Here is a 27611-nt window from a genome sequence, read left to right as displayed (position 1 = left end):
TGAGTACCTAGCTGGCCTAGGGTACTTTCTAGACCTGGAGCTGGATTCAGGGTAGCAAAAATAGCCTGTGAAGATCAAGAATATGGATGTAGGGCATGAATGCCCAATGTCCTAAACAGGGCTCTAGATTTCCTCTAGGCTCCCTGGGAAAGTCAAGTGAGGGTCCCATGGGATGAGGGCAGCAGCGTTCCCACTGGAGACTGAAACCACAAGGGCTGGGAGGGCTTAAGGACAGAGACCCTGAGGGTTGGCACAAGAGCGTTTGGGAGTGGGACAGAGGTTCCCAGTGGGGGCTCTAGGCCAACAAAATGAGTATCAAGATCTTTGGATGGAGCCTTTTAGTTCTTTGTTAAGTTGTCCGGGGAAATATGAGGGGTGGGTCCCGCTAGTTACACTTTGAGAAATAAACAAGATGCAAGCTGGATAAACCCAACCATCACAGATGCTTGTAGCCACCTATGTAAGCCAGCGCCAGGCTGTGCCCACCCTTGCCTCCCCGACGCAGTCCAGAGTCTTCTACCCTGCTCGGACACCCCACCCCTGCCACCGCAGCACACCCAGGTCCCCTGCTGTAGTGGTTAAGATCACTAGAGTCCAATAAAAGTTTCATCCCAGCGGCCCTGTGTCCCTGAGGCTTTGTGAAACCAAAGGCGGCCTCCAGGGCGTGCCCGTTAGTAGAATTTGGGGTCCTGTCCTGCGAAACACTCTGGGCCAGCTAAGGGCAGGTCCACTGGGTGGGCCGCAGCCTGCATCAGGAGTCTCCTCAGCAGCAATCGCGGAGCACAACCGAGCCAGCATTACCGAGCCAGCACCGCCGAGCCCGGGAGCCCGGGGTCTTGGCTCGCAGTCTTCCACTGCAGCCCCTCCCGGCCCCGCCCGGTCCCCGAGCTTCCTACCGTGGGCCGCTTCCATTCGATGCCCCGAGTTTTGCTGGAGTAGGGCCCCAACTCCTTGAAGCCCAGAGAGGACGGCAGGGCGGGGAAGGAAGGATCCTGGAAGAGCGCCCCGGCCTCCAGGCACTCGTTCCGCAGCGTCTCGTAGTCCTGGTTGAGGTACTTGACGGCTCTCTCGTGCGACCCCAGGCCCTCGGCCGCCTCGCGGTCCTTGGCCAGTTTGATTGCGATGCCCGCCATGGTACCAATCGGGCTGGCTCACGGCACAGGGAGAGGGCTCGCGGAGACGCGGGGCGCTGCACTCGGCTGGGGTGCGGCCGGGCCCGGGGCGCTGCAGCGGACTGCGGGAGCCGCTGCTGCAGGCGATGATTCACCGGCGGGAAGCGCCTGGGCCGCGGGGTGTGGCCTCCGCCTCTCCCGGCCTGCTCGTCGCCTGGCCCCGGACGCGGACAGCCGGCGACCTGCACAGCGCCAGCCTGACGCTGGAGGCCTGACTGCGGGGCCGCTGCTGCCACCTTCGGACGCTTCCCGGGATGGCGCGGCCGGGTAGCGGGGCGGGGGGCGGACCGGACGACGCTCACAAGTTCGCGTGGAAAAGTTGAGACTCAAACCCCAGCCAGGAAGGGAGGGCGACTCAGCAATGACTGCGAAGCATCGGATGAGTCAGTAGCACTGTGAGCGCAGAGACTAACCCAGTTGCCACCCACCGGTCCTGGATCCTAACAGTTCTGCAGGCTCTGGACACAGCAACACCCGCAATTCTGTAGAAGTGGCTGCCAGCGTACCCATCGTACAGATGAGATACTGAGTCCCGTAGAAGCTCAATGATGTAATACCATGAGTTAAAGCTAGTCACAGGCAGAGCAGGGATTCTAAGGCTCCGGGGCCTCTGCGGTTACCGTACAGTTATTTGTGCACAAGTAGGGTTGTGCAATTTGGCAAAAAACTAGCTATCCGGGTTAAATCTGAATTTCAAGTAAAGGGGGGAAATGTGTAGTTTCAGTATGCGTAGCCCTCAAATATCACCCGAGGCAAACTTACACTAGAATAAACTATGTGATGTGTATCTAAAATTCTGATTTACCTGTGAGGGTTTATTGAGTTAATGCTGGGAGAGCATTTAGAATAGAGCCCTTGTTGGTGACTGGTGCAGCTGAGTTGCAGCTCACATACAGAGAATGTGATTCCAGAATAAATACTGGGAGGGCTTAGTATATCTGCCTGTGCTCTGAATGGTTTAAAGCAGGGGTTCTCAACCGGAGGCAACCCCACCCACCCACCCACGTGACCCAAGCGGCTTCTGACCATAACTGCAGACCTTCTGGGAGGTGAGTGCTCCCGGCCTCTACTGAGTGGAAGCCAAGGATGCTGCCTCAGGGTTAGTGGGTCTAGGACAGCGCTTTACAGAGAGAAGAGCAAAAACAATGCAGTCTGAAATGCCTCTCTCCCAACCGGACTCAGGAACCACGGTTTGGAACTTCCCTCCAGGTTATCATGGTCCAGCATTGTTTCTGAGTTAGTTTGTAACTATGGAAGTTGTAGGTAACTGTAGCAACTTGAAATATCTATGTGATATGCAAATGACCCTGTTCTCGGAGGAATCAAAGCGTCTTTTTTCCCTGTTGCAATGTCAGAGTTTATCTGTTTGCACTGTGGCTCACTATTCTCTCCTGTGCATGAGGTGTGTCTAGTGTCTTCAACTTCTCTTTTGAATCTTGAGCCCAGAAGAAATCAGGGTGAGGCCAATGGAAATCAGACAGTGGGAAAAAATTAACAGTGTCTGGGAAAGTGCCTTGAAGCTTCCAGATACCATCGAGCTGGAAACACAAGCCTGGTGCTGAGCATGGTGACACACACATTTAAATCCCACCACTGGGGAAGCAGGGCAGCAGATCTCTGTGAGGTCACCCGAGTTCCCAGGTCAGCCTGGTCTGCAAAGTGAGTTCCAGGCCCTGTCTAAAAAAACAAAAACAAAACCAAAAAAAAAAAAAAAAAAACCACAAACAAAACGTCATGTCTGGTTGCTCCACCTATATTTGTCAAATAAAATCTTTTGAAATGTGTTCATTTTAGTACGCTAGCAATAATTTTAGCTTTAAGAACTATACATAGCAATATTAGCCTCCTCACGGTGTCCATTCTTGTCTTTAACTGGGTGTCCACTGTTGCCCATGGCTGATCCTCTGCTGCATTTGCTCAGGGTTCCAGCTTTCCTTACTGGTTCTCCAGCTCGGCTTCCCCCAGGTCAGAGCACCCCCAGCCCATCTTCACCAGCTTCTGGGATTGGGCTGATGCCAGCCAGAACTTTCCCTTGCTTGGCCTATGCACTTCAGGTGTTTGTCCAGGTTCTCTCCCACAGTCTGTCTGGCTCTGTTTGTCTCTCTTCTGCCACAGAAAGACAAGCTCCTCCCCCTCGTTCTTCTGTTTGAATCTGAGGTGGTTGCAGAGTCCTGACATGGGACCATTCTGCCCATGACCAGTCTTTCTTTCCAATGACATCTCTCTCTTTCTAAGTTTGACTTTATTTAACATCCCCGTCCTTATGTTTCAACTCTGGGCACATCGCCTGACAGGCACACTGCTTGTCACACACTGGCTCTGTGCCACTGAAAGAGCTGGGGGCTCCACAGCAGTCATTTGTAGTTCAGGGGTTTCCTGAGCAATGATATCTGAAGCTTCACAGTCCTTTCCTAGAATATGTTAATTTTCTCACGGACTGATTTCTATGGCCCACACCCTGATTTTTTCAGGGCTCAGGGCTCTTGGGGGAAATATTGTCTCAAATCTGCTAGAGTGGAAGTTTGGTTACCAGCGGGAGGAAGTGCCTCCTCCCTGGCATCGGGAAGCCAGCCCCCCTTCCCAATCCTTTTAGCAACAAATGCTTGGGCAGATTATGCCCATCCCTGCAATCGAGTCAGAAACTTGCAAGGCTTTGCAAGGCTGAGGCAGCAGGATGAGTTTCCTCTTCCGGTTTAGTGAACACCCTTATGGTCCATCCAGGCAGGGCAGCAGGCCTAGCCAACTGTGTGCAGAGATCTCTTCTCCCCAGCGGTCCCAGACTGTCCAAAGCTACTGCACTTGATTTGGAAACACATAGACTGACCTCACCATTTGGATACAGGCCCTAAGTCAACGCTGCTCTTTATGCTTCAAAGCTTCCTCACCATGTTTTATCAGGGAAGCTGGCCAAGTCTTCTCTTCAGGGAAACATGACCCCTGTCAGGGAAACACAAAGGCACACACAGATCCCCTCCTCCCAAATGAGTCACCCAGCCCAGAAGGATAGCCAGTCAATCAGAAACAGCTGTCATATCTGGAATATGAGCAAGACGGAGAGGGAGAAAGTGGAGACTTTGTGTGTGTGTGTGTGTGTGTGTGTGTGTGTGTGCACGCTGCAGTTCTCTGTTGGGCTCACAGACTTCACAGTGCCCACAGGAAATCCTCACTCCTTATTTTAGGAGGGATATGGCAACAGCTGACGTGGTGAAGTGAGCCTCACTCTGAAACCCTAGACCACAGTCCCAGGGCCTCCCTTCCTGGCTTCAGTCAGCAGAGGACAAGGTAGGTCTAGCGGAGGGAAAACTATGATTTCCTCTTTCTTTTCCATGTTTGAGGCCAGTCATATGACTCCAAAGCAGACCACAGACAACATGAGTTCCAGAGTTACTAAAACACACTCGGAGCTGTAGTTGAGTGGTCGAGCACTTGTCTGGTGCACCAGGCCAGCTTCCATCCCCATTCTCAGTGTGCAGGAGGCAAAAACACACAACCCAGTTTTGTCTGAACATTAATGTCCCCCAACAAGGCTTGGGCATTGAATGCTTGGTCCCCAGCTGTTGGCATTACTTTGAGAAATGGTAGAAACTTAAGCAGGCAGGGCTCGGTGGGGAAGAAGTCCCTGGAAAGTAGCCTTTGAGGTACACAGGGCCTTGAGGACCTCTCTGCTCGCTTCCTGTCTACAGTGAAGTGAACAGCCTTCTCACCTACAGGCTCCTGCCTCCATGGTGTTCAGCGCCCTCTCAGCCCTAAAATAATAGGACCATCCAAGCACAGACTGAAGTCCCCGAAACTCTGAGCTCAAGTGAGAAATTCTTGCCTTTAATCTATTCTCCTAGTGTTTGCATTGCAGCTACAGAAAGCTTTGTAACACACAGTATGACTTCCTCTCCTCTGGAGAGATTTGTAACACAAGTTCTAATTGGTCTTAATAATAAAAACCTGGAGTCAGATATTGGGGGTGAAAGCTAAAAGATCAGAGAAGCAGGGTAGCCAGCCACTAGAGTTCTTACTTCTACGAAATCCTTAGATGGAAAGGGGGCTAGTTCTGTCTGTGCCCATCTTGTATTTCTTTTTCCACCCAACTATATCACTACCTTTTCCTCCCTAGGTTTGGGATTAAAGGCATGTGCCTCCCAAGTACTGAGATCAAAGGCATGAGATTCCAAGTGCTGGGGTAAAGGTGTGTGTCATCACTGCCTGGCCTCTATGGTTAACCAGTGGCTAGCTCTGAACTCTGATCCCCAAGCAAGCTTTATTTGTTAGAGCACAAACAAAATATTACCATAGAGATTATAAGATTTACTTTTTCCTCGGGACTGCAGAGTATGGCATGAGGCAGAGGGGGCTTCTGGAGGGTGGCTGAGACCTGAAGAGGAGACTGGACAGGCATCTCTTTAATCTCACAAAATTTGGAGTGCTGGGACTGGAAGGGGAGAGGAAACAGCTTGAAGAAAGGTCAGAAGTTCTAAAGGCCCAGATGCTTTCTGAACATTTGTCTGTGTCTCCAGCCTGCACATAGGACCAAGGATAACACACCTCAGGCACACCAGACTCTCCCTAACAGGGCCTTTCATAGGGGTTTCTCCAAATGGCAGATTAGCCAAGGATAAATTATGTTTTCATTTGTGTGATCCCTTGAGATTTTCAAAATACCAGCACCCCCATCTTCTTATCTCCTATGCCAGATGATTTTTGACAACTCGACACAAGCTAGAGACAACTGGGTGGCTGGAATGACTTCCATTAGGTTGGCTCCTAGGCATGTCTGGGGGTGCATTTGATGGCTAATTGATGGAGAAGGGCTTGTCCCACTGTGGCCAGTACTACCCCCAGACAGGTGGGCTTAGGGCTGTATAAGTAAGGTAGCTGAATGTGAACCTAGCTAGAAGCAAGCCAGTACGCAGTGCTCCTCTGGGGTTTCTGCTTCAGCTTGCCTCTTGGTTCCGGCCTGGAGCTCCTGCCCTGACTTGCTTCCATGATGGACTGTAACCTGCAGGGGGAAATAAACCTTTTTCTCCCACGAGTTTTGTTTAGCTGGCATTCTGTCAAAGCAAGAGAGAAGCAAATTAGGGCATCTTCCCAAGTGGGGCCCTATGTCAGAATTGTTGCATGTATCAGCTTACAAGGTCTGTGAAACTGTTTGGGGGTAACACCAGGACCTCAGGGTCATTGCCACCATTATCACCATTGTTGTCACATCATTGCCAACAGCAGCAGCAGCAGCAGCAGCGGCACCTCCATGTGAGGGCACCTGAGTGCCCCAGTGGCTGTAACTGATCATCTGTCTTCTCAGTGGCTGATGAAGGGAAAGCACCACAGGGTACCAGAAAGGTGTGGCCCTGCAGTTTCCATCAGTGGTATCCCCCAAGTCCTCAAAATCAATGTTTTTAGCCAGAGCAAGTTGCTTACTAAGCAAAAATAGCTCCAAGGCAAGCCTCAAGACTAGCTCTTGCAACCCCACCTACCATCTGCATATTTTCAATTTTCAAGTCCCTCCCAAGTAGAAATTCCAGAACTTCCCAGATATATGCTCAAGTTCACATGGCAAGTAGCCAATGTGGCACTCAGTTATTTGGCCCCTGAGTGTGCAGGCTCGATGGTGTAATTTCTCCCACACACCAACCATAGCTGTAGCATTTCCCCGGTGATTCTAGGAGCCATCGTCGTTGTTAGCGTCCCTGGGTATATTGGTGCTGAGTTACTTTTTTTTTTTTTTTCTGTTGTGACGAAAGCAACTCGGTCTATTTTAGTTCCAGTTTGAGGGATATTGCCCATCACGGCAGGGGGAACATGAGGTATCAGTAGGCAGATGTGAATTCTGGTGCCCAGCTAGGCCTCTTGCTTTTCTGTTATTCACTTTGGGACACCAGCCCATCAGAAGGAGCCACACACATCCAGGGTGGGTCCTCCTTTCTCAGTGACGTCTTTCTGGAAACACCCTCAGACACATCTAGAATTGAGTTGTTTCCAAATCCATTCAAGTCAACAATGAAGGTGAAGTATCACACTGGGCTTGTTCAGTTATGATCTGGGGGCCACAGCTGCCAGAGCGTGGGTCCACCTGGCCTCTTCACTTTTTCCTTTATTCAATTCCATTCCTTTTCTCAGTCAGTGGGTGACTGGGTTCATTGCCAGGGAGTCACACTGGAAATACTGCATAGCCATTGTGGTGTCAGACACCGAGCTAGTGGAGGGGATGCTGATGATGTTGGTCCTGAGGCAGGAAGCCTGTCAGCCATTAATCATTCAGTGGATGTATTGGAGGGAGCATATGGGGGTTGCAGATAAGGGGCTTAGGGGCCAGGATGCTGGAATAGTAAAGGGACAGGAAGGGGCCGGGAGAGCCAACCACTGAACTTTGTGAATCAGCTTTCTGCCCCTCTGACAAAGCATCTAAGATAACCAGCATAAAGAAGGAAGTTCATTTTTGGCTCATGGTTTCACCTAGTCCTGTGGGTTGGAGCTGATGCTGGTATATTACATCATAGCAGGGGTATGTGGCAGGGCTGTCTATTCACCCCATGGTCTCCAGGAAGCAAGGAGAGAAAGAGAGGCAGGAGAGGCTGGAGTTTCAATAGTGCTTTAAGGTTCATGCTCCCAGTAACCAAATATACTAGTTACTTCTCTGCTGCTTTGATAAAACACCATGACAGAGTCAACTTATAGAAGGAAGAGTTTATTTCGGCTTCCTGTTACAGAGGGATAGAGTCCCTCTTGGTGGGGCGGGGGGGGGCATGGCAGCAAGGTGGCAAACATGACAGCAAGAGCAGGAAATGGAGACATTACATCTTCAATTGCAAAACTGGAAGTAGGGTGAGGCTATGAACAACAGCTTGACCCCCAGAGACAAACTATCGATAGCAAAACTCCTAACCCCCGCAAATGGTGCCACCAATGGGGACCACACGTCCAAATATGTGGTCATACAGGGAGTAGTGGTGGTTTGAACAGGAATGGCCTCCACAGGGGCCCCATATTTAGATGCTTGGTCATTAGGGAGTGCTCCTACTTGACAGGCAAGGATTAGGAGGTATGGCCTTATTGGAGGAAGTGTGTCACTCGCAATAGGCTTTGGGGGTTTCAAATGCTCAAGCTAGGCCCAGCGTCTCTCTCTTCCCACTGCCTGTTGGTCTGGATGCAGAACTCTCAGCTACCTCTCCAGTATCATGTCTGCCTACGTCCTGCCATGATGATAACAGACTAAACCTCTGAATCTTAGCAAGCCCCGATTAAATGCTTGCTTTTATAAGAGTTGCTATGGTCGTGGCATCTCTTCCCAGCAATACACTGACTAATACAGGATGGTTCTCAGTCAAACAACCTCATCACATTTCCACCCACTGGGCCCCATCTCCTAAAGGTTCCAGTATCTTCTAATAGTGCTGCAGGCTGGCATCAGCCTTTTAGCCTACAGGCCTTTGACAGGCATTTAAAATCCAGATCAAAGGCTGGAGAGATGGCTTGAAGGTTAAGAGCACTTGCTGCTCTTGCAGAGGACCTGGGCTTGGTTCCCAGAGCCCATGTGATGCCCTGCAACCATCCACAATTCCGGTTTCAGGGATCCAATGCCTTCTTCTGACCCCTGCAGGTACCAAGCATGCATGTGGTACACATCCACACATGCAGGCAAGAGACATACATAAAATAAGATGAATAAATCTTTGAAAAGACATCCAAGCCACAGCAATCCCATTTCGCCTGCTTTCTGGAGTACCTGCTTTATGATAGCTGAGACTTGGTTTATGTGCTTCCTCTGCTTCCTGCTGCGGTCGATTGGGGGTCAGGTGTTATTTTCTTGCTGTTGTTGGCCTGCCTCGGTGGTGTAGCGTCACTGCTGTGGCCTCATTTATTCCAGAGCTTTGGTTCCAAATACCGGTCTGGCCCTCAGTCCCCATCAACAGGCCCTTTGGTGTCCACTGGTCTGTCAAACAGAGAATGACTCAGTGACCACACTAAGAATTTGCTTGACTATGGATCTGAGTCTTTAATTTCTTAAGCCTTGGTTTCTCTGTCTGTGAAAGAGGGACCATGACATCCACAGTACTGACAAAGTGCTCAGCAACTCTCAGGTGGACGAGGCTTTTGGATATAGCTCCGGTTGCTGGCGCAAAGCAAAGGAGGGCTTGGGCTTCCTGGCTGCAGAATTCAGCCCTGGCTGTGGCATGCTCATCCGGGATGTTTCACAGGTGAGGAGTTGCAACACAAATGTTGTTGGATGGAACTGCAGAGGTGGTCTAGTTCAGTGGTTTTCGTCTTGACTGTGGAGCAAGCGAAGTGTCATGAGAGGGTGGGTTGTGTGTGTGTGTGTGGTTCTGTAATTTTCTTTCATGGCCAAGAGATTTTGGAAAACGCTTCACATTCAATTTGCCTTTTTTTTTTTTTTTCGAGACAGGGTTTCTCTGTGTAGCTTTGGAGCCTATCCTGGCACTCGCTCTGGAGACCAGGCTGGCCTCGAACTCACAGAGATCCACCTGCCTCTGCCTCCCGAGTGCTGGGATTAAAGGTGCACGCCACCAACCCTGGCTCAATTTGCCTCTTGATGAGCCATAATGATGTTGGTATGTTAAGGACTCTGTGTTGTAATTTAAGAAAAGCAGCACAAGAAGAGAAAGATGCTGTTCATCAGGGTCCAAGCAGAGGTTTGGCTTTTTTTGTTTTTTGTTTTTGTTTTTGGGAAAAGGATCATAAAAAGGGGAAAGGGGAGGGGGGCTGGAGAGAGGAAAGGGGCAGAGAGAGAGAGAGAGAGAGAGAGAGAGAGAGAGAGAGAGAGAGAGAGAGAGAGATGGGAGAGGGAGAGAGGGGTGGGGTAGGATGGAAGGTGGGCAGGGCCTTTTTTAAAGGAAACAGTGAATAGGCGCAGTGGTGCTCTTAGTGGCTGCAGCTGAGGTGTATCCTGTCTGAACCTCAAGGGCAGGCCAAGACAGGTGCCTGAATACTAACACTCTGACCAGTCCAATAGCAAAGAATTACGTTTAACTGAGTGCACTAATTCGTGTCCTCTAGAAAGCAAATTATCCTCTGTAAAAAACAAAACAAAAACCAACAACCCCTCACACACAAAGTTAGAAGTTGTGATACGCGATCTTCATTGTCAGCTTGACACACCGAGGCTGAAGAATTGCCTCTATCAGGTGGGCATGCCATTTTCTTGATTGCTAATTGATGTAGGAGGGCCCGGCCCACTATGAGCAGTTGTCATTCCTAGGCAAGTTGCCCTGCGCTGTTTAAGAAAGGTGGCTGAGAAAGCCAGAGGGAACAAGCTAGGAAGCAATTTCCTCCTTGGCTTCTGCTTCAAGTTCCTGCCTTGAGTTCCTACCTTGGCTTCCCTCCATGATGAACTGTAACCTCTAAGCCCATTAGACATTTACTTCCTTCAATTGCCTTCTGGTTATGCTTTGTATCACAGCAACAGAAAGCAAACTGGAACAGAGGTCCAAGAGAGCAGGGCTTGGTGATTCACACCTGTAATCTCAACTCCTGGGAGTCTGAGGCACTGGGGGTTGCTACGGGTTTGAGGCCAGCGTGGGGTATAGAGTAAGACAATGTCTCAGAAGACACGCAACAAAAGATGCAAGAGGCTTTGGGGGTACCAACTGTGAAAATATAGAGAGCAGGAGACAAAGCCTTCAGACGGCCAGGAAGACCTTACAAGAGCAATGAAGAGGGAAGAAAAACTGTGGGGCTGAAGGACCCCTAGAGTACAGCGTAGCTCCCAGATGGAGACTCCAGAATAAAGCCAGCTGGGTGGAGCTCTTCCCCGGTAGAAATGGTCAGTCCAAACCTCTGTGTGCTATCACTGGCTGGAGCCGGCTGGGGAGCCCATCTCTCCTTTTCAAATGTTTGCCGCATATTTATTCACCAGCTGCTCACCGCAGCCCACTGAGCCATCCTTGCCACATTTACAGTTGAGAAAACGGAGGTATCTAGAGATCCAGTTACTTCCCCAGGACCCTGCAGCTGGGGAGTTGTGGCTCTGGATGTGAAGACGGGACTGCAGCTGGGAATTCAGGTCCTGGATGTAGAGGACTGAGGGACGGTGCACTGTCACAGCACACTGCAGACTGCAGGGCTGGCTGACACTGGTCACTTCGCTTCTGTGGCTTCCTGACACTCTGGAAGCCTAACACCCTGACTAGTGTTAGGTCACCCCGTCCCCTAGCCAACTCTTCTTTCTCTCTTCTCTCCACATCACCTCCCTGCCCCCCTTCCCCGCCGCTGTCCCGGACACAGCTGCCCTCTCCCCCTGCTTGTGTCTTTGTGTAGGGCATTCTGCCCTGTCTGCCTCAAAACCTACCCGGAGTGTGCTTTTAACTTCCCATCCCAGGGACCACTAGTGAATACACCTAGGATCTGGGGTAAAATAACCAGCGTGCTTCAGCTGGAGGAGACTTCCTCTCTTCCGGTCCCCTCCCTTTTGCCCCTCCCTCTTGCCCCTCCTTTTCTTCCCCCCCTTCCTTTTTTCCTTTATACACCCAAGAAGGAGAGTTTTCTACGGGCTTGGGTTGTGCGTTCATTAGAACATTAGCGTGGGTTCTCAGGCACACCTAGAGCAGGTTAACTGGTGCCCCTCCCTCCATCCCCCCCCCCCCCCGATCTGAAGTCCCGGAGAGACATTCCTTGCACCCAGCCCTCGTGGGGAGCGAGCCTCAGAGTTGTAGCGCTTATCTGAGGCCGGTCCAAGCTCTGCCCATGAGCACCTAAGGAGAGAGGAGGGAAACCCCGGCTGGGGCCAAAAAAGGGCATATTCTGGGAGGAACCTCCGAGCTGAGCCTGGGGCTGAGTCACGCTCAGATATGTGTCCCCCACAGCTTCTGACTCACAACCCAAATTCCTCAATATTCACAAAAGCCGAGGCTCTGAGGGGAGAGCAAGGACCTTCCCTCCCATGCACCTAGTCTAGTATCTGTGGCTGAGCAGCAGGGGTCCGAGTAGTGAAGGCTGACAGCCCAGCGGAGGCCCAGCCCTTGGTGCTAGGAGTGCTTGGTGCCAGGGCCAGGGCCGGGCCGGGTCTGGGGCTTCTAGAATCCCCCGAGGAAGCTCATTCTGCCTCTGCTCCTTCGGCTGTGCCTAGTCTAGTCGGAATGAACTGAAGAGCAGCCACTCTGTCCTGAGCAGGTTCTGTGGGGAGGCCTCCGCCTGCTGACTCATATCCCGAAGGGAGTGCCCCGAATAGACTTGGGACTAATTGAAATGCAAGTCACATTAGGAGTGTGACTTGTGTCTCCTGAGATGTGGGCGCTATAAGCCAGAAGACACAGTTGCGGATGAGTGAAGCTGTTCTCTTGGTACTTTAAAATTTAATTCTATTCATTGTTGTATTATTTTTATTTGTGTATGTGGAGGGCTGCATGCGCCTCTCACAGGGGCCGGAGCGGGGCACTGGGTGTCCCTCTCTACCATCCTCTGCCTTGAGGACTGGGACTCCGTCACATCGTCAGCTAGGCAGTCAGCCAGCAAACCCCTTCTATTCTTCTGTCTCTACCCAGCTCAATGCTGCAGTTACCGGTGTGTGCAGGGCCACGCCCAGATTTTAGGTGGGTGTTGGGAGTAGGAAGTCCAGTCCTCATCTTGTACAGAAGTCATGCACAGTTAGCGCTCTTAACTACCAAGACACCGCTCCAGCCCCCTCAGCTCCTATTACATGACTTCTGTGAGAATACTTGTCCCTGGTGCCACAAATACCTGCCTAACTGTTCACTAGACTGTGGGTTCCTCTCCTCTCTCTCTTGGAATTAATTACTAGCATGTATTAGGTGTACAAAGCAATCGGTTTCATTGTGACGTGACATTCTCAAATATTCACATAAAGGACCCCCCCCCCCCCGCCCTTATGTCCTTTCCTCCCTTCTCTTCCCCTTGTCCCCATTCTTGGACCTGGACCCTGGTACATTCATATGTTGCTATTATTTTCAACTTCTGATTCTGAAACTGAGTGTGGTGGTACCTTTCTGTCATCCTGGCACGCCAGAGGAGGAGCACGGATCGGAGAAAATGTGTGTGTGTGTGTGTGTGTGTGTGTGTGTGTGTGAGAGAGAGAGAGAGAGAGAGAGAGAGAGAGAGAGAGAGAGAGATACATAGAGAGAGGGGGGAGAGAGAAGGAGAGGGAGAGGGAGGGAGGGAGAGAGAGAGAGCGAGAGAGAGAGAGAGAGAGAGAGAGAGAGAGAGAGAGAGAGAGAGAGGAGAGGGAGAGGGAGACGCTTGTTTTGCCCACCACGGTGATCTTTGGCTCCATCATTTACCTGAAAACAATACAATTTCATTCTTTGTGGCTGGATACAGCTCTGCTGTGTAAAGGCAGCACATTTTCTTTGCCCATTCATCTACTGATGGCTGAACTGACTCCTAGGCCACCCTCACGGCCTGGCTGTTGTGAATCGTGCAATGGTACATGGTATGCAGGTCTTCATTGGAAGTTAATTTAGACTCCTTGGCTTGGTTTACATAGCTGATATAGTAGTTCTGTTTTATGAGGTACCTCTAAACTGATTTTCATAATGGATTCACTAACTTACATTCCTACAGTAGCCTATAGTGCCCCTTCACCCGTATTCTGGTCAGAATCTATTGGTGCTTTTCTTGATGATAGCCATTCTGACTACAGTGAGATGGAGTCTGTGTAAATTTCCCTGATGGCTAAGGATGCCAATATATGCCTTGTCTTTTGCTTCATCCTCAGGGACTGTCTGTTCATTTAATTTGTCCATTTACTGATTGGATTTTGTATTTAATTTTTGGTGTTTCTTGTAGATTCTGGATATTAATTCTCTGTCAGATGTATAGCTGGCAAAAATTGTCTCCCACACTTTTAGGTTCTCTTTGCTCAGTTAATTGGTTCCTTTGCTGTGCAAAATCACTTTAAATTGATTCAACCCCATTTGCCAATTCTTGCTATCTCTTCCTGAGCTATTAGAGTCCTTAGAAAATCTTTGCTTGTGCCTGAACCTTCAAACATTCCTTACCCACGGTTTCAAATTTTCACCTCCTGTATTAAGGACTTTGATCTATTTTGAATTTATTTTTGTACAGGGTGGGAGATAGTTTTATTACTCCACAGTGGGTATCCAGTTCCCACATTTTCGAAGAGACTGTCTTTTCTCCAACTTACTCTCTTGGTATAATTGTCAAAGGTCAGGTGATCTCAATCCCAACAGTTGACAGTCAGGATTAACCATTCTAGCACCTCTTCATGCTAAGAGTCTTGAGGGACATAAGAAAGGCCATATGCACAGCAAACTTATAGCCAATGTCATGTTAAAGGAGGAAAAACTTATAAATCAGAATGAGACTAAGTTTCCATTCTGTGTTCTTATACTGTCTTAACTACAGTGGTAAGAAAAGAGAAAAAGATAAAAAGAGATTCAAGTAGGAAAGGAAGAAGTCAAATTACCAATTTGTAGACAACGTGACACTCAAAAGACCATTCTTTAGATCACCATGGAAACACATTTCTGGGTATATCTATGAGGGTGTTTCCAGAAAGGGTTAACTGAGAATGGAGAACCTATCTTGAGTCTGGATGACACTATCCCACAGGTTGGTGTCTAAGGATGAATAAAAAGGAGAAAGTAAGCTCAGTACTAATGAGGGAGGCATTTCTGTGATTAAGTCAGGTTTATTACACAGGCACAGAATATAAAGTACACTCACAATACAGAACAAGGACCCTCTCATTCCCAAGGACGACCGGGGAGGTCCGGGGAAGGTCACTAAGCTGCTGCCACCAGTGAGCCCTCCACAGTCTAAGAGAGCATCCTTCTTCCTGCTCTGCCCTGACCTTTTATTCAGGGTATTTGGGTCACAAACCCCCTCAGAGAAGACCATGCCCATTGGGCCAAGCTGCTCCAACACAATTGGCTGTTGGATATAATTCCCACAATGGAGCACCAATGCATGCTCTTGTTGCCAGGCTTTCCCAGCTGTGAGGTATCCTTGAGCTCTGCATGCAGATAAACCCTTTCTTCTTTATGTTGCTTTTATCAGGAATTTGATATCAGCCACAGAAGTAACCCATACAGATAGGGAACTTCATCACCGTCCTTTTCTGCATATATTGGGATGGTCATGTGTTCTATGCCCTTAAGTCTGTTTATGTGTTTTATTGCATTTATTGAATCATTCTTGCATCCTTGGGATGAAGCCAGCTTGGTCATAGTGTATGGTCCTAATTGCTTCCTACTTTTGGATAAGGATGTCAGTTCTTGGCCACTGCTTTAACACCATGCCTGCTAGCTGCCATGATGGTCATGGATGCCAACCCTCAGAGACTGTGAGCCCCAATAAAGTCTTCTGTAAGGTGCCTTGGTTATGGTGTCTCTTCCCAGAAATAGAAAAGTCACTAAGAATAAATATAAGAAGGGGAAATATGAAACAAAACCCCAGTAAGATAAGCACAGAACACTTCTAAAAGACTGCACCAATGAATGTACAAAGTGGGAATTCCAAATGGCATATTGCGTGCCATGCTGAGCTGAACCTGTGATGAGCCCATTGTTTGCCTGAGCTATCTTGACGTCAGTAGCTCCCTTCTTTGTATACATAGTGCTTTTCTACTGGCTAGCCACTCTTGGCTTTATAGTTGGTGTGCCAAACTGGTTCTTCCACTCTTCCCAGTTTGTACCCCCTGGTGTGGGTGATGTTCTAGCAGAGTCTTCCAAGTGCATTGAGAGTGGAGGACTCTCATGGGAGAGCCTGTCTCCACACTTTCAAAGCCCCAAGTATCCATCGCCCGCCCTGCCGGAAAGACGCAGCTGTAGATGCTGAGTGCTCTGCTGGGGCCTCAGAGTTATCTGATGACAGCAGGAACCTCACAGCATAGCGCTGGCTCCAGAAGTCAGTGGGCTCTGCTGATCCCTGGCTCGGGGCTGTCAAGCTCTGGAATTATTCTCAGCCAATGGTGTGAGCTCGCAGCCACCAAGAGAGGAACCACCTTCCCTATGCACTTGACTGGCTGAGCCATGCCTGCTGCTGCTTGCACTGTATAGCTGTCCTTCCCACTCTCCACAGCTAGGAGGACTGTCCAGGGCTGTCTTCTCACTCTGCAGCTGTGGTAGTTTGAATTAGGGCCCCCAGACTTGGGACTGCTCCCTGTCCTCAAGCCTCAAGGGTACCCACTCTTAAACTCTAGTCAAGCAGGATGGCACCCAGCCGTAGTCCTCCGAGCCAGGCCAACTTCCCAGATGGCTGACTCCTTCCACAGGAGAAATCACTACTTCAGCAAGACTCCCAATGGGATTTGAGGCTTGTGAGGGCTGTGGACTGCTCTTGTGGGCAGGATTGCCATATGGGTAGGACTATCATGATGGTCTAGAAGGGTCTTTCTATCCACCTTCTCCCTCACTCCTTGCCCCAGCCCCAGAACTGGAAGAGTGTTCAGCTTGGCTGTCTTCTCTTCAGCACGCCACCTTCCGTTTTTCTGTACTTTCCAGCTGTCTTATCACTTGTTTTGTGGATCTCCGAACTCTTCCTTCCTCTGTTTCTATTTTTTTTTCTTATTCTGGCACCTCTCTTTTGCCAGGCCACACAGAGGTAGCTTCTAGCCTGCCATCTTACCTAGAAGTCATTTTCTCTGATTGTTTAATATAGACATTGATAATTATCTACACATTTCCTTTTTTCTATGTTCAAAGTTATATACTGAGTTTTCATTTTCATTTGATTCTAGAGAATTTAAAATTGTCTCCATTGATTTCTTCAATGGCTCATTGATTGTTCAAAGGTGTGCGCTTGCTCTCACATTGCTGTTTAGTTTCTCTAATGACTCTTGCCATTGACTTTGGCTTTATTGCATTATGATATGATAAGATAGGAGTGTGTGTCCTTCTTGTGGGTGTGTCCTTGTGGGCTTCCGTGGACTTGGCAGACTGCCTGACGTTTGGCATATGCTTTGTAAAGCTTATCGTTGTGGAATACCATTTTAGGATATATTACATTTGTTTATGCCGTGAAACATCAGTTTAATGATGCAAAGATGTGTTGCATTCTTTTATGTTGTATTTGTTTAACTCTGTGAGGCTGTGTTACTTTGCCTGTCTAAAATACCTGATTGGTTTAATAAAGAGCTGAACCGCCAGTGGCTAGACAGGAGAGAGAATAGGTAGAGCTGGCAGGCAGAGAGAATAAATAGAAGGAAAAATCTTGGAAGAAAGATCAGGGAGCAAAGGAGAAGAAGACTCCAGGGGCCAGCCACCCAGTCACCCAGTCACCCAGTCACCCAGCCACCCAGTCACCCAGCCACCCAGCCACCCAGTCACCCAGCCACCCAGCTACTCAGCCACCCAGCGACCCCGTCACCCAGCTACACAGCAAGCCACAGAGTAAGAAGTAAAGCAAGGTATATAGAAACAGAAAAAAGTAAAAGCCCAGAGGCAAAAGGCATATGGGATAATTTTTAAAAAGCTGGCTAGAAGTAAGCCAGGCTAAGGCTGGGCATTTATAAGTAAGAATACATCTCCATGTATTTGTTCAGGAGTCAGGTGGTGGGCCCCTAAGAGTAAGAAGTAAAACAATTAACTATGGTTTACTGCATGGAAGCTAGAGACATAGCTCTTTCCCTGAGGCAAAGATTGTTGGTGTCACTATGTTGGCTGGGCTGGGGTGCTGTTGTCCCTACATCCTGAGTTTGAAACAGGGCATGATGTACCATCCTTCTTTACAAAAGAAGCCCCGCCCCCTAGGGTACAATGCTTATCTATAGGGAGAATGGCCTAGGACAAAGGCCCTGCAATCATTCCTATTGTCTCCTTTTTGTACTCTCTGTAACTCAGCTCACCCCTCAACTGTGAGTTTTGGCTGATATGGAAGTGTGAGCATAGGGACCAGACTGCCCACTCACACTGGCCCAGCTTCTCCCCACTTCCCTGAGGGCATTTTTGGGAGCCAACTAGAAGATCTTGGAAGCCAGGTGAACCCTAGCCTCTTGAGAATACTGTGTGGGTGGGATGCCTCGGGTAGCCATGGTAATGTAGCAATGGGGGTTTTAAAGAAAACAAAAGATTCAATGGCATGTTTAAATATGATAGGAAGATTATTCCGGACGGTCACAACAGGTAAAGGGACCACAGCAATGGGATTTGGGGGCAAGGAAGCTAGTGACCACCAGGAAGTAAGCCTAGGAGCAAGGCTGGGTCAGTAAGTGGAAGCCTCAGGGTGAGGGGGTTGGCTTAACCCAGTGATTTGTAGCTCAGTGACCCTTGTCATCACTGAGACGAAGTCCCTGGCAAAAAAGCAAGCTGTGGGAGGATGGGTTTGTTTGGCTCATGGTTTGAGAGGGTGCCGTAGCCTATCATTGTGGGCAGGCATGGCAGACTGTGGCCGGCACACCTCAGATCTGGGCAGGTCAGGAGGCAGAGGACAGGCAAGACTGGTGCTCAGTGGGCTCTCTCCTTTTTCCTTTTTTGTTCAGCCCAAGCTCCAGCCACAAGATGGTGTTACCTACATTAGGGTAGGTGCTCCCTACTCTAGTAGGGCACAGCCAAAGATATGCCTCACTACTGCTCTGCGTGGTTCTTAATTCAATCAAGTTGATAATCAAAACTAGCCAGCATAGCCACCTAACAGTATTTTTGGTGAAGCCAAGTCAGGTGGTCAGATGTCACTCAAAGGTTAGTTAGTGGAGGGTCAGGGACCCTAGGACAGTAATGCTAAACAGAGTGGAGATGGAGGGATTCTTTCATCTATCTATCTATCTATCTATCTATCTATCTATCTATCTATCTATCTTTCTGTCTCTCTCTGTGTCTCTCTGTCTCTGTCTCTGTCTCTCTCTCTCTCTCTCTCTCTCTCTCTCTCTGTGTGTGTGTGTGTGTGTGTGTGTGTGTGTGTGTGTGTAGGTCACAGGACAAGTTGAAGGAGTCCGTTCTCTTCCACCATGTTCTGGGGCTTGAACTGACATTGTCAGGGATGGCAGCAAGCCCCTTTACCACCTCCAGCCTGAGGATGGGCACATTCTTGAGAAGGTGACTTATCAGAGTTCTTTGTTAAAAGTAGATTTTATGAGTCATGCTCAGAAGGTCCAGGAGCCTGACTTAAGTTTGGTCAAGCAAAGAATCTTTGTTCAGGGCCTGGGGGAGGCCAGAAGTGAGCCTGGGAGGCACACAGAAGCCAGATGGTATCAGGCCACAGAAGGGAAGTGTGTGTGTGTGTGTGTGTGTTTGTGTGTGTGTTTGTGTGTGTGTGTGTGTGTTTGTGTGTGTGTGTGTGTGTGTTTGTGTGTGTGTGTGTGTGTGTTTGTGTGTGTGTTTGTGTGTGTGTGTGTGTGTGTGTGTGTGTGTGTGTGTGTGTTGTGTGTGTGTGTGTGTGTGTGTGTGTGTGTGTGTGTGTGTGTGTGTGTGTGTGTTGACCTGTGACTGTTGCCGGAGGGAAGGACTGTGCATGAGAGATCACAATCGATGCTGTCACAGGCATCCCTGGGAACAAAGCCCTGGTCAGGAGCGATCCCCCACATCCCAGGCCTCCTCCACAGACCTGGGCAGCACTTGGTTTCCTTGATGTCAGTGACGCTCCGCAGCTTCTCCCAGCTTATGCTGGCTCACAATGCTCTCCATCATGCCGGCAGCTCTCAGGAGAGGACACCTCTCTTCACTCTTGGGGCTGGGTGATTTCTTTGAGTACAGAAAACTGTAAGGCTCACTGAGATTTCCTGAACAAAACCAAATAATCTTTATGCCCAAAGTACACAGGAAACAATGGTGGGTGACGTCACACACAGCAGGTCAGAAAGCGAGGGCAAAATGGCGCTGTGAAAGCCTCTCTGATGTTTCATTGGCTCCACCTTGTGGCAAAATACAGTAGTGCCATTTCGAGGAAAAAACATTTAATTGAGCAATGCGAATGGAAATCTCTTAAAACCAGGGGAATATACTGATGTATTTACCAAGATCCTGATACCAAAGCCCTCCGGAATCTGGTACTTATATCACATACATATATCACATATATGTATGTGATATCTGTTTATTATTCACATTTTTACCAATTATCTGTCATAATAGATCCATCATCTACTATGCATCTATCTTTCTATTTATTTACCTATTATCTACCTAGTTATAATCTATCTATCTATCTATCTGTCTGTCTGTCTGTCTGTCTATCTATCTACCTATTTATCTATCTTCTATCTACCTACCTATCTATCCATCATTTATCTATTGTCATCTATCAACTCGACTTTATAACATGCACAGATGGAATCTGTCCCTAACAACACTTTGCTTTTGTTTGTTCCCACTGGCTGCGGCTTGGTGGCTGTGGCAGGCTGAGTAACAGCTTTCTGAGAATGACCACACCTTAATCTTCAGAACCTGCACTCACTGTGCTACTTTGCAGGGTAAAAGAGACTTTGAAGACGTGATGTTATGGATCTTGAGATGGGGAGGGACTCCTTGACTGTCCAGGAGGGCCCAGTGTCATTACAGAGGTCCTTATGATTGAGCAGGAGGTCTGAGTGGGAACTGAGGGGCAGCAGGAGCAAGGCTGTGAGGCTGTGTGAGGAAGAGATCCCAAGCCTAGGAGTGCAGTCAGCTTCTAAGCCCTGAGAAGGGCAACTACATGGACTTCTCCGGCATGCAGGAGGAACTCTAAATTCACTCCAGTGATATGGATCCGGGCCTGTCACCTCTTGAGACCCTCCACTGGTACAGAAGCCACACGAAAGGAAAACACCAGGAAGGGTGTTTTACAGAGCTTGAAGGCTGAACGAGGGCTTTCCCTGTTCTCTGGGGACAGGTTTTCAGGCTCACCACTCAGGGCATGGCTTTGAACAAGTCCCCCAGTGAAGACAGTGGAAGCCAGATTCTTTGTGGGATGTTGGAGTGACACTGGGGTCTAGCTGCACCTCTGGGGTGCACTGCTGCACCTTTGGGGTGCACTGCTTCAGGTGGCTTAACGATGAATGAGTCCATCAGCCTCTGATGTCTGGCAGGGCCAGGGTCATCACTCCCCACTGTCTCCCTCTACATTGTGTTATTTTCTGTGTTAAAGGCCTCAATTTGCATATGTTCATTATGCTCCGTGACAACATCATGCTTGTATATAATGTATTTTAGTATTAGTCCTATTGACCTTCTCTGGTCTCTTCCCACACTGAGGATCCCCTTCTTCCCAATTAGTTTTCCTTCTTTCAAAATATTCCCCCCTCTTTTGGGGGAAAACAAAGGAATATAATTAGTGTCACCAACAGAGGCAAGGGTGAAAGCTTACTTAGTGGCACATGGGCATCTTAGCAGGGGCTATGCCACTGAAGAAAAGGTGTCTCTTTCTCTCCCATCAACCTCTGATTGCCTGTAGACCCTCAGGGTGGGACCTTGTGCAGTCAGCCCTCATCCATAACAGGATGTGTAGAGGCCTGATCACTTATCACTTGTTTAAAGAACATCTTAGCAATATTTTATTAATTCTTTGAGAATTTCATACAATGTATTTGACCACATTTACCTCCCTCCCCCGGCTCCTCCCATTACTACCCGCTCCGATCCTTCCCACCCAACTCTGAGATTTTTCTTCTTTCCCCATCGAGTCCAGTCTATGTTGCCCAGCTAGTCTTGGGGGCAGAGCCTGTCCTGGGGTGTGGTCAGCCTCCCAGGGATCATCATTAAGGAAGACCACCTCTTCTCTCCTAGCAGCTATCAAATAGCAATTGCTCCTCAGTTTGTGGTGGCCTTTGTGTCCGTCTTCTACTCTCTATATTGGGATTTTCTCTGGTTGGATTTGCACAGGTCTTGTGCATGTTGTTGTCATAGTCTCTGTGAGTTCGTTTTGGCGTATTCTCCAGAGAAGACTGCTTGGACATGGGTCTAAAGCAATAGAAATCTTTATTAGCCATCCTACATCTATCTATACTGGCTGTTCAGGATCGCAGTGTAGCACTGAGCCTTTCTCAGGATGAGCTTTTAGGCACAAAAACCATGTCCTGGCTTGATATATTTCAGTTAACAAAAACAGTTAGTTAGCCAGAAGCAGAGCTACAGAAGCCAAAAGCAAGGCTAGTCCATTTAGAGACTTTCCTAGAACTATGGACTTTGATGGATTAGGTCTTTGTTTTCATTTTTAGCAGGTGGTGCTGTCTACATGAGTAGAGTTTTACAGCCTGAGTGGTATTTTTACCATGGAGTCAGTTGTGCTAAGGTCTGGGAGCCCTGTTACAAGTTCATATGTGTATCTGCCCTGCTGTGTCTGGAACACAGTTTCCCTGATGTTATTGGCCACCTCTGGCCCCTACAATCACCCCACCCCCTCTTTCATCACTTATATTTAGGGCACCATTTTAACTGGGGTTCCGGGCTCCAGGCCTCTGTTGTGTTTCTCAGGTGGATCATCTCCGAGTGGGAGAGGATCTCCAAGGGCCTTGATGAGGAGTTCAGAGCCTGGGGCTGGTGCTCTCCTGTTCAGGAATGTGCTGAGAGCGGCTCCGTGAGTGGAATTCCTTTCATCTGGGACCACTGCATTTGATCTGGAATGTGCTGGGACTGACTCACTTGACTCAGAAGATAACAAGAGGGATGGGAAAAATACTCCAGGAGGAGGAAGGTGCGAGGGAGAGTGTGGTTTCAAGCAAAATATTGTTTTCCAGTTTGCAGTTACATGGGCCATGTCAGCCTTCACAACACAGCTTTATGTCCGTGACCTCTCAGAACCTCCGGGCTGGGGATGGCCAGTAGGTGGAATAAAGATAACAATGAAAACCCCCTTATCAAAGGATTGCCATTTCTATTTCTGGCTATGCTCATCAGGAGACAGCTTCCAGGGCCTTGAAGGCAGGAGGAGCATGGCCCTCCCCTGTGGTGATGTGGCCAGGTATTCTGCTTTGTATTGTCATCACACAGGCCACTTCTCATGACTTCTAGTTATGCTTAGAAGGGTTGTATCTTTTTGCTGCATCTGGGTTTTCATCAATCATGACCCCTCCCGCCAGGATCGCAGATCTCCGGGTTAGGCTAAAGTCCTTTGTAGCACATTCTATGCTTTCAGCACCGTCCCTTTTCTCCCAGTCGTCTGGGCTTTGACCCTGGAGGTTTAATCTTTGAGGGCATTTTCTTTCCATCATGAGAACATGCCGGGCCACCTGCAGCTGACTGCTGGAGCTCTGGCTCCCTTTTCTTTGTCCTCATATGTCCTGCAGAAAGTCCTAGACTCACAGCACCAAGGATCAGAACACATATTGGACTGTCCAATCCTGTAATTTACGGTGTCAGAGACCAGAGGAGTCCAGGGCTCTCTCCACTGGTGTCAGTAGGTGACTTTGCTGTGACCTGAGGCTATTCCTCCCTCTTTCATGGACACCTGGACCCTGTGTGCTGGGAGCCTTTTGCCACTCTGACACTTTCTATTTAGTGTCCCAAAGGGGAGGGCAGTGGTCTCTTATTTGTTTCCTGATTGGGAATTGTGGATTGTTGCTTTTGGCGGCTGCCAGAACGTTTATCCAAAGCCCACCCTGGGCTGTGATGGAGGCTGACCCAGCCTTCCTTGGTTCTCTTGGAGGACTTTGCATGTGGTGTGAGTGACCTGCAGGCTGAAAACACTGCAGTGTAATCGGTACTGCAAAGCCTTAACAAGTGGCGAACTCCATCCCCAATGGTGTGTAGAGGGGGGACTGTGGGAGTCCTTGGGATTAGGTGAGGTAGTTAGGGCTGATCTCATGTTTGTGGGAGTGGTTTAAAATGAGAGGAGGTGCATGTGCAAACTGAGGACACACACACACACACACACACACACACACACACACACACACACACACACAGGTACACGTACACACACACACACACACACACACACACACATACACACACGTACACAAGAGCTTTCAAGAGAAGGCCGCATGAGGTGCGGCCTTTAGGCCTTATACTTTCAGAACTTCAAACCCAAAAAGGCTTCCTCCCTAAAGTTAGCCTCAGGCATTTCATTATAGTAATAAAAATAGACTTGTATAGTAAATTTCAAACTTACGGAAAAAATAGTACCAAACCCTCCTGTATATATCATTTGCCCAGACTTACCAATTGCTTACTTTTTGTTGTTGTTGTTTGCCTTGCTCTACTGCCTATAGCTACCTACTGTATCTCTACCATCTATTTATTTACCTACTATTAAATGCATATCACATATATACGCCATTATTTATCTGCATATGTGTGTGTCTCCGTTTCTTAACACCCAAGAACTGCTTGCAGACATTAGGCAGTTTACCCCTAAGACAGTTGAAGGTGTATTAAGGGCTGGGTACTTAACATTGATACACAGCTACCATCTAACCCGTAGCTTATATTTTAAATCCATTACTTTCTTTTACAGCTGCGGGAGCATCCCCTGGTAAATGGCCTAATGCAGGCACTCGGAATGCATTCAGGTGTTACGTTCAGTCTTCTTTAGACCACAGCAGTTTCTCAGCTTATATTGTCTCTCATGACCATGGCATTTTTAAAGAACATAGGGTATGGTTGGTGCAACGCCTTCTGTTTGGGTTTATTTGTTTTTTGCACGAGACTGAGATATGACTTTTTGGTTTTTGTTTTGTTTTGTTTTGTTTTGTTTTTGGCAGTAACATCACAGGAGTGGTGTGCCCTTTGTAGGACACTGATCTTTTTCATTTCTGGTGATGCTAGTTTTCTTTATCTAGGCAGGGGAGGGACTGCCAGTTTCTCCATTACTGAATTATTTCCTCTTTTGTAAATAACCAACCTCTTGTTGGGACATACTTTGACATCATGTGCTTTTCCTCCTCAAACTTTCACCTACTAGTTTTAGCCTTTGTAACAGAGGTCCCAAGACCTTGGCACAGCAGACTCCATGGTGGAAGTACCATTCAGGCTGTAAAACTCAGTGCATTGACAGTACCACCTGCCAAAACTAAAACAAAGACCTAACCCACCAAAGTCCATAGTTCTGGGAGAGTCTCTAAATAGACTAACCTTGCTTCTTTGGCTTCTGTAGTTCTGCTTCTGGCTAACTGTTCTTGTTAACTGAAGTATGTCAAGCCAGAACATGGCTTTTATGCTTAAAAGCTCACCCTGAGAAAGGTTTGGGGCCACTCTGGGATCCTGAACACACAGTGTAGTCACCACCTGGCTAATAAAAACTTTCTATTGTCTTAAACCCATGTCTGAGCAGTCTTCTTCTCTGGTGGATGCCTCAGAATGGCTTTCATTAGTATTTCTTGTCTGAACCAACCACTGTTAATGATTGCTATAAATTAGTGTTTTAAATCTTTAATGATGTCTTCTTCCTTCGCTGGTAGCCATTTCGTGATTAGAAGGACAGAGTTTCACTTTGCTCAAGCCTTAGAAAGCATCATCATTATTACTTGTTTTGATGTGCCCCGTGGCCTCGATTTTTACAAGGGGTTGTCCCTTCAAGCCCTTCTGTCATGTCCTCATCATCCACAGAGAACAAAAAGATATTTTAGCATCTTCTTACAGATGTTCTGTTGCCTGCTCTGCAATGAATTGTTTCTTGAGGAGCCATGGTCTCTTTCGTGTGGAAACCGAGATCTGAGCATTTACTGCTAAGGAAGTTACCATGTTTCTAGGCCCTCGAGGCAGGCAGACCCCTCCTGTGTATAGACAGTGTCCAGTAAACAGGTTCCCCAAGGATGGTCTCATTCTCCAGTAGAATGTTTAATTGCCTCCTTTTTGGTTTGTTCTTCACTATGGGAGAAGGCCACAAGTCTATAAAGTCACATTTTAACATGTAGATTTCTTTACCCTGTACAGATGCAAACAGTTTCTATCAGGTTAAAAAGAAAAACAATGAAAATGGAAACGGAACTCAGAACAAAAATCAAATTTAGAAACTCCCATTTTTCTTGTCCTGTGTGGTGTCAACCAGTTTGCGCCTTTTTGAACCAGCCTCTTTATCCAGATGGTTCGTTCATTCTTTAAGCGAATCATAAAAAAATAAGGTACCTGCCAGGTGGTGGCGGTGCACTTCTTTAGTCCCAACACTCAGGAGGAGAGGCAGGCCCATCCCTGTGAGTTCAAGGTCAGCCCGGTCTACAGAGCGAGTTCCAGGACAGCCAGGACTACACAGAGAAACCCTATCTTGAAACAACAACAACAAGCAACAAACAAACAAATGAGGCATAAGAGGGGTTGTGACCACCGCGGGGCTGCCCAGAGTGGAGAGCCTCCGAGCCCTCACCTTCGTACAAGCCACCACCCTCCTGGTGTGTTCTTGTTCTTCAGGCCTGCCCGAGACCCTTGCCTTGTCCCTGCCACGCAGCAGCCTGGCCTCGCTTCTGAGGCAGTAAGGCCAAGCACCAGTGCATCGAGAAGGCACTGCGTGAGGTCAATGAAAAGATGGAGAAGCAACTGCAGAAAGACAAGCAGGTTTAACGGCCACGCACCGCCTGCTGCTGTGAAGCAGATGAGGATCCTGCAGGTTTAACGGAGATTGAGAGAAGGTCGCTTAAGTGCAGGAGATAGAGAGAAGGCCGCCTAATGCAGGGCATCAAAAACAACCCGACGGAGGGAGGCCTCTGAAACCATTGCGGTCTCCATGAGCAACGTGGTGCCCCCTGTGGAGCTGGCCAACCCTCAGAACCCGCTCCGAGTGGACAACATTCTGGGCTGAATGTGCAGAACTTTGACTTCCTATGTGAATTCTACCAGCACGCCAAGGCTCCGTGGGTGGATGAGGGAGTGCGAGCCTGCTACCAGCGCTCCAGTGAGCACCAGCTGACTGAGCCCAGTACTTCCCAGACAGGCTCAGTGTGAACCAGCAGCCTGACTACCTGCCAAGTGACCAGGACCTGATTCTCTGCCACATCCTGACTTCTGGGATCTTTGAGACCCAATTCCAGGTGGACAAAGTCAACTTCCACTTGTTCAAAGTGGGTGGCCAGCGCTGTGAACGCCGTAAGTGGAGCAAGTGTGTCAGTGACATCATCTTCGTTGATTGCTGCTGTCTTCATGGTGGCCAGCAGCAGCTACCACATGACTACTGGGGAGGACACAAAACAGACAATTCGCCTGCAGGAGGCCCTGAACCTCTGCAAGAGCATCGCAGAGGACTGAGCACCATCTCTGATCCTCTTCCCCAGCAAGCAAGACCTGCTTGCTGAGAAAGTCCTCTCTGGGAAATTCAGGATTGAAGACTACAGAGTTTGCCCTCCACGCTCCTCTTGAGGATGCGACTCCTGAAACTGGAGAGGACTTACCTGCCCCCTGGGTTGCCTAGTTCATCCGGGATGAGTTTCTGAGATTCAGCGCTGCTAGTAGAGACGGGTACCACTGCTGCGACCCTTACCGTACATCCTGTGGCCACTGAGAGCATCTTAGACTACTACCATGACATCGTCCAGCGCGTGCACCTCTGCCAATAGGAGCTGCTCTAAGAAGGGGACACCCAAATTTAATTCAGCCTTAAGCACAAGTAATTAAGAGTGAAATGTAATAGTATAACCGCTTGATCACCCACCATAGGGCATGACTATCGATGCAACCTTTT

General features: G+C 48.6%; 1 protein-coding gene and 1 pseudogene across 2 annotated transcripts in view; one reads left to right on the top strand and one right to left on the bottom strand.

Annotated features, from left to right (window-relative positions):
- The window catches only part of Capn2 (calpain 2), a 61757-nt gene extending 60370 nt beyond the window's left edge, over positions 1-1387 (bottom strand). The window contains exon 1 of one of the 2 annotated variants that reach the window (XM_035445361.1): positions 897-1387. In XM_035445361.1, coding sequence (XP_035301252.1) covers positions 897-1133 — 237 coding nt within the window. In that variant the 5' untranslated portion in view covers positions 1134-1387. The remainder of the gene's footprint in view (positions 1-896) is intronic. The other variant, XM_027418794.2, reaches the window with a different exon arrangement.
- LOC100754457 lies at positions 1132-27498 on the top strand (annotated as a pseudogene).
- The last annotated feature ends 113 nt before the right edge of the window (positions 27499-27611 follow it).

Source organism: Cricetulus griseus, chromosome 5 (genome assembly GCF_003668045.3).
Source record: "Cricetulus griseus strain 17A/GY chromosome 5, alternate assembly CriGri-PICRH-1.0, whole genome shotgun sequence".
Taxonomy (NCBI): Eukaryota; Metazoa; Chordata; class Mammalia; order Rodentia; family Cricetidae; genus Cricetulus; species Cricetulus griseus.
The sequence above is the reverse complement of the archived record's forward strand: the minus strand, read 5'-3'. Positions and strand labels throughout refer to the sequence as shown.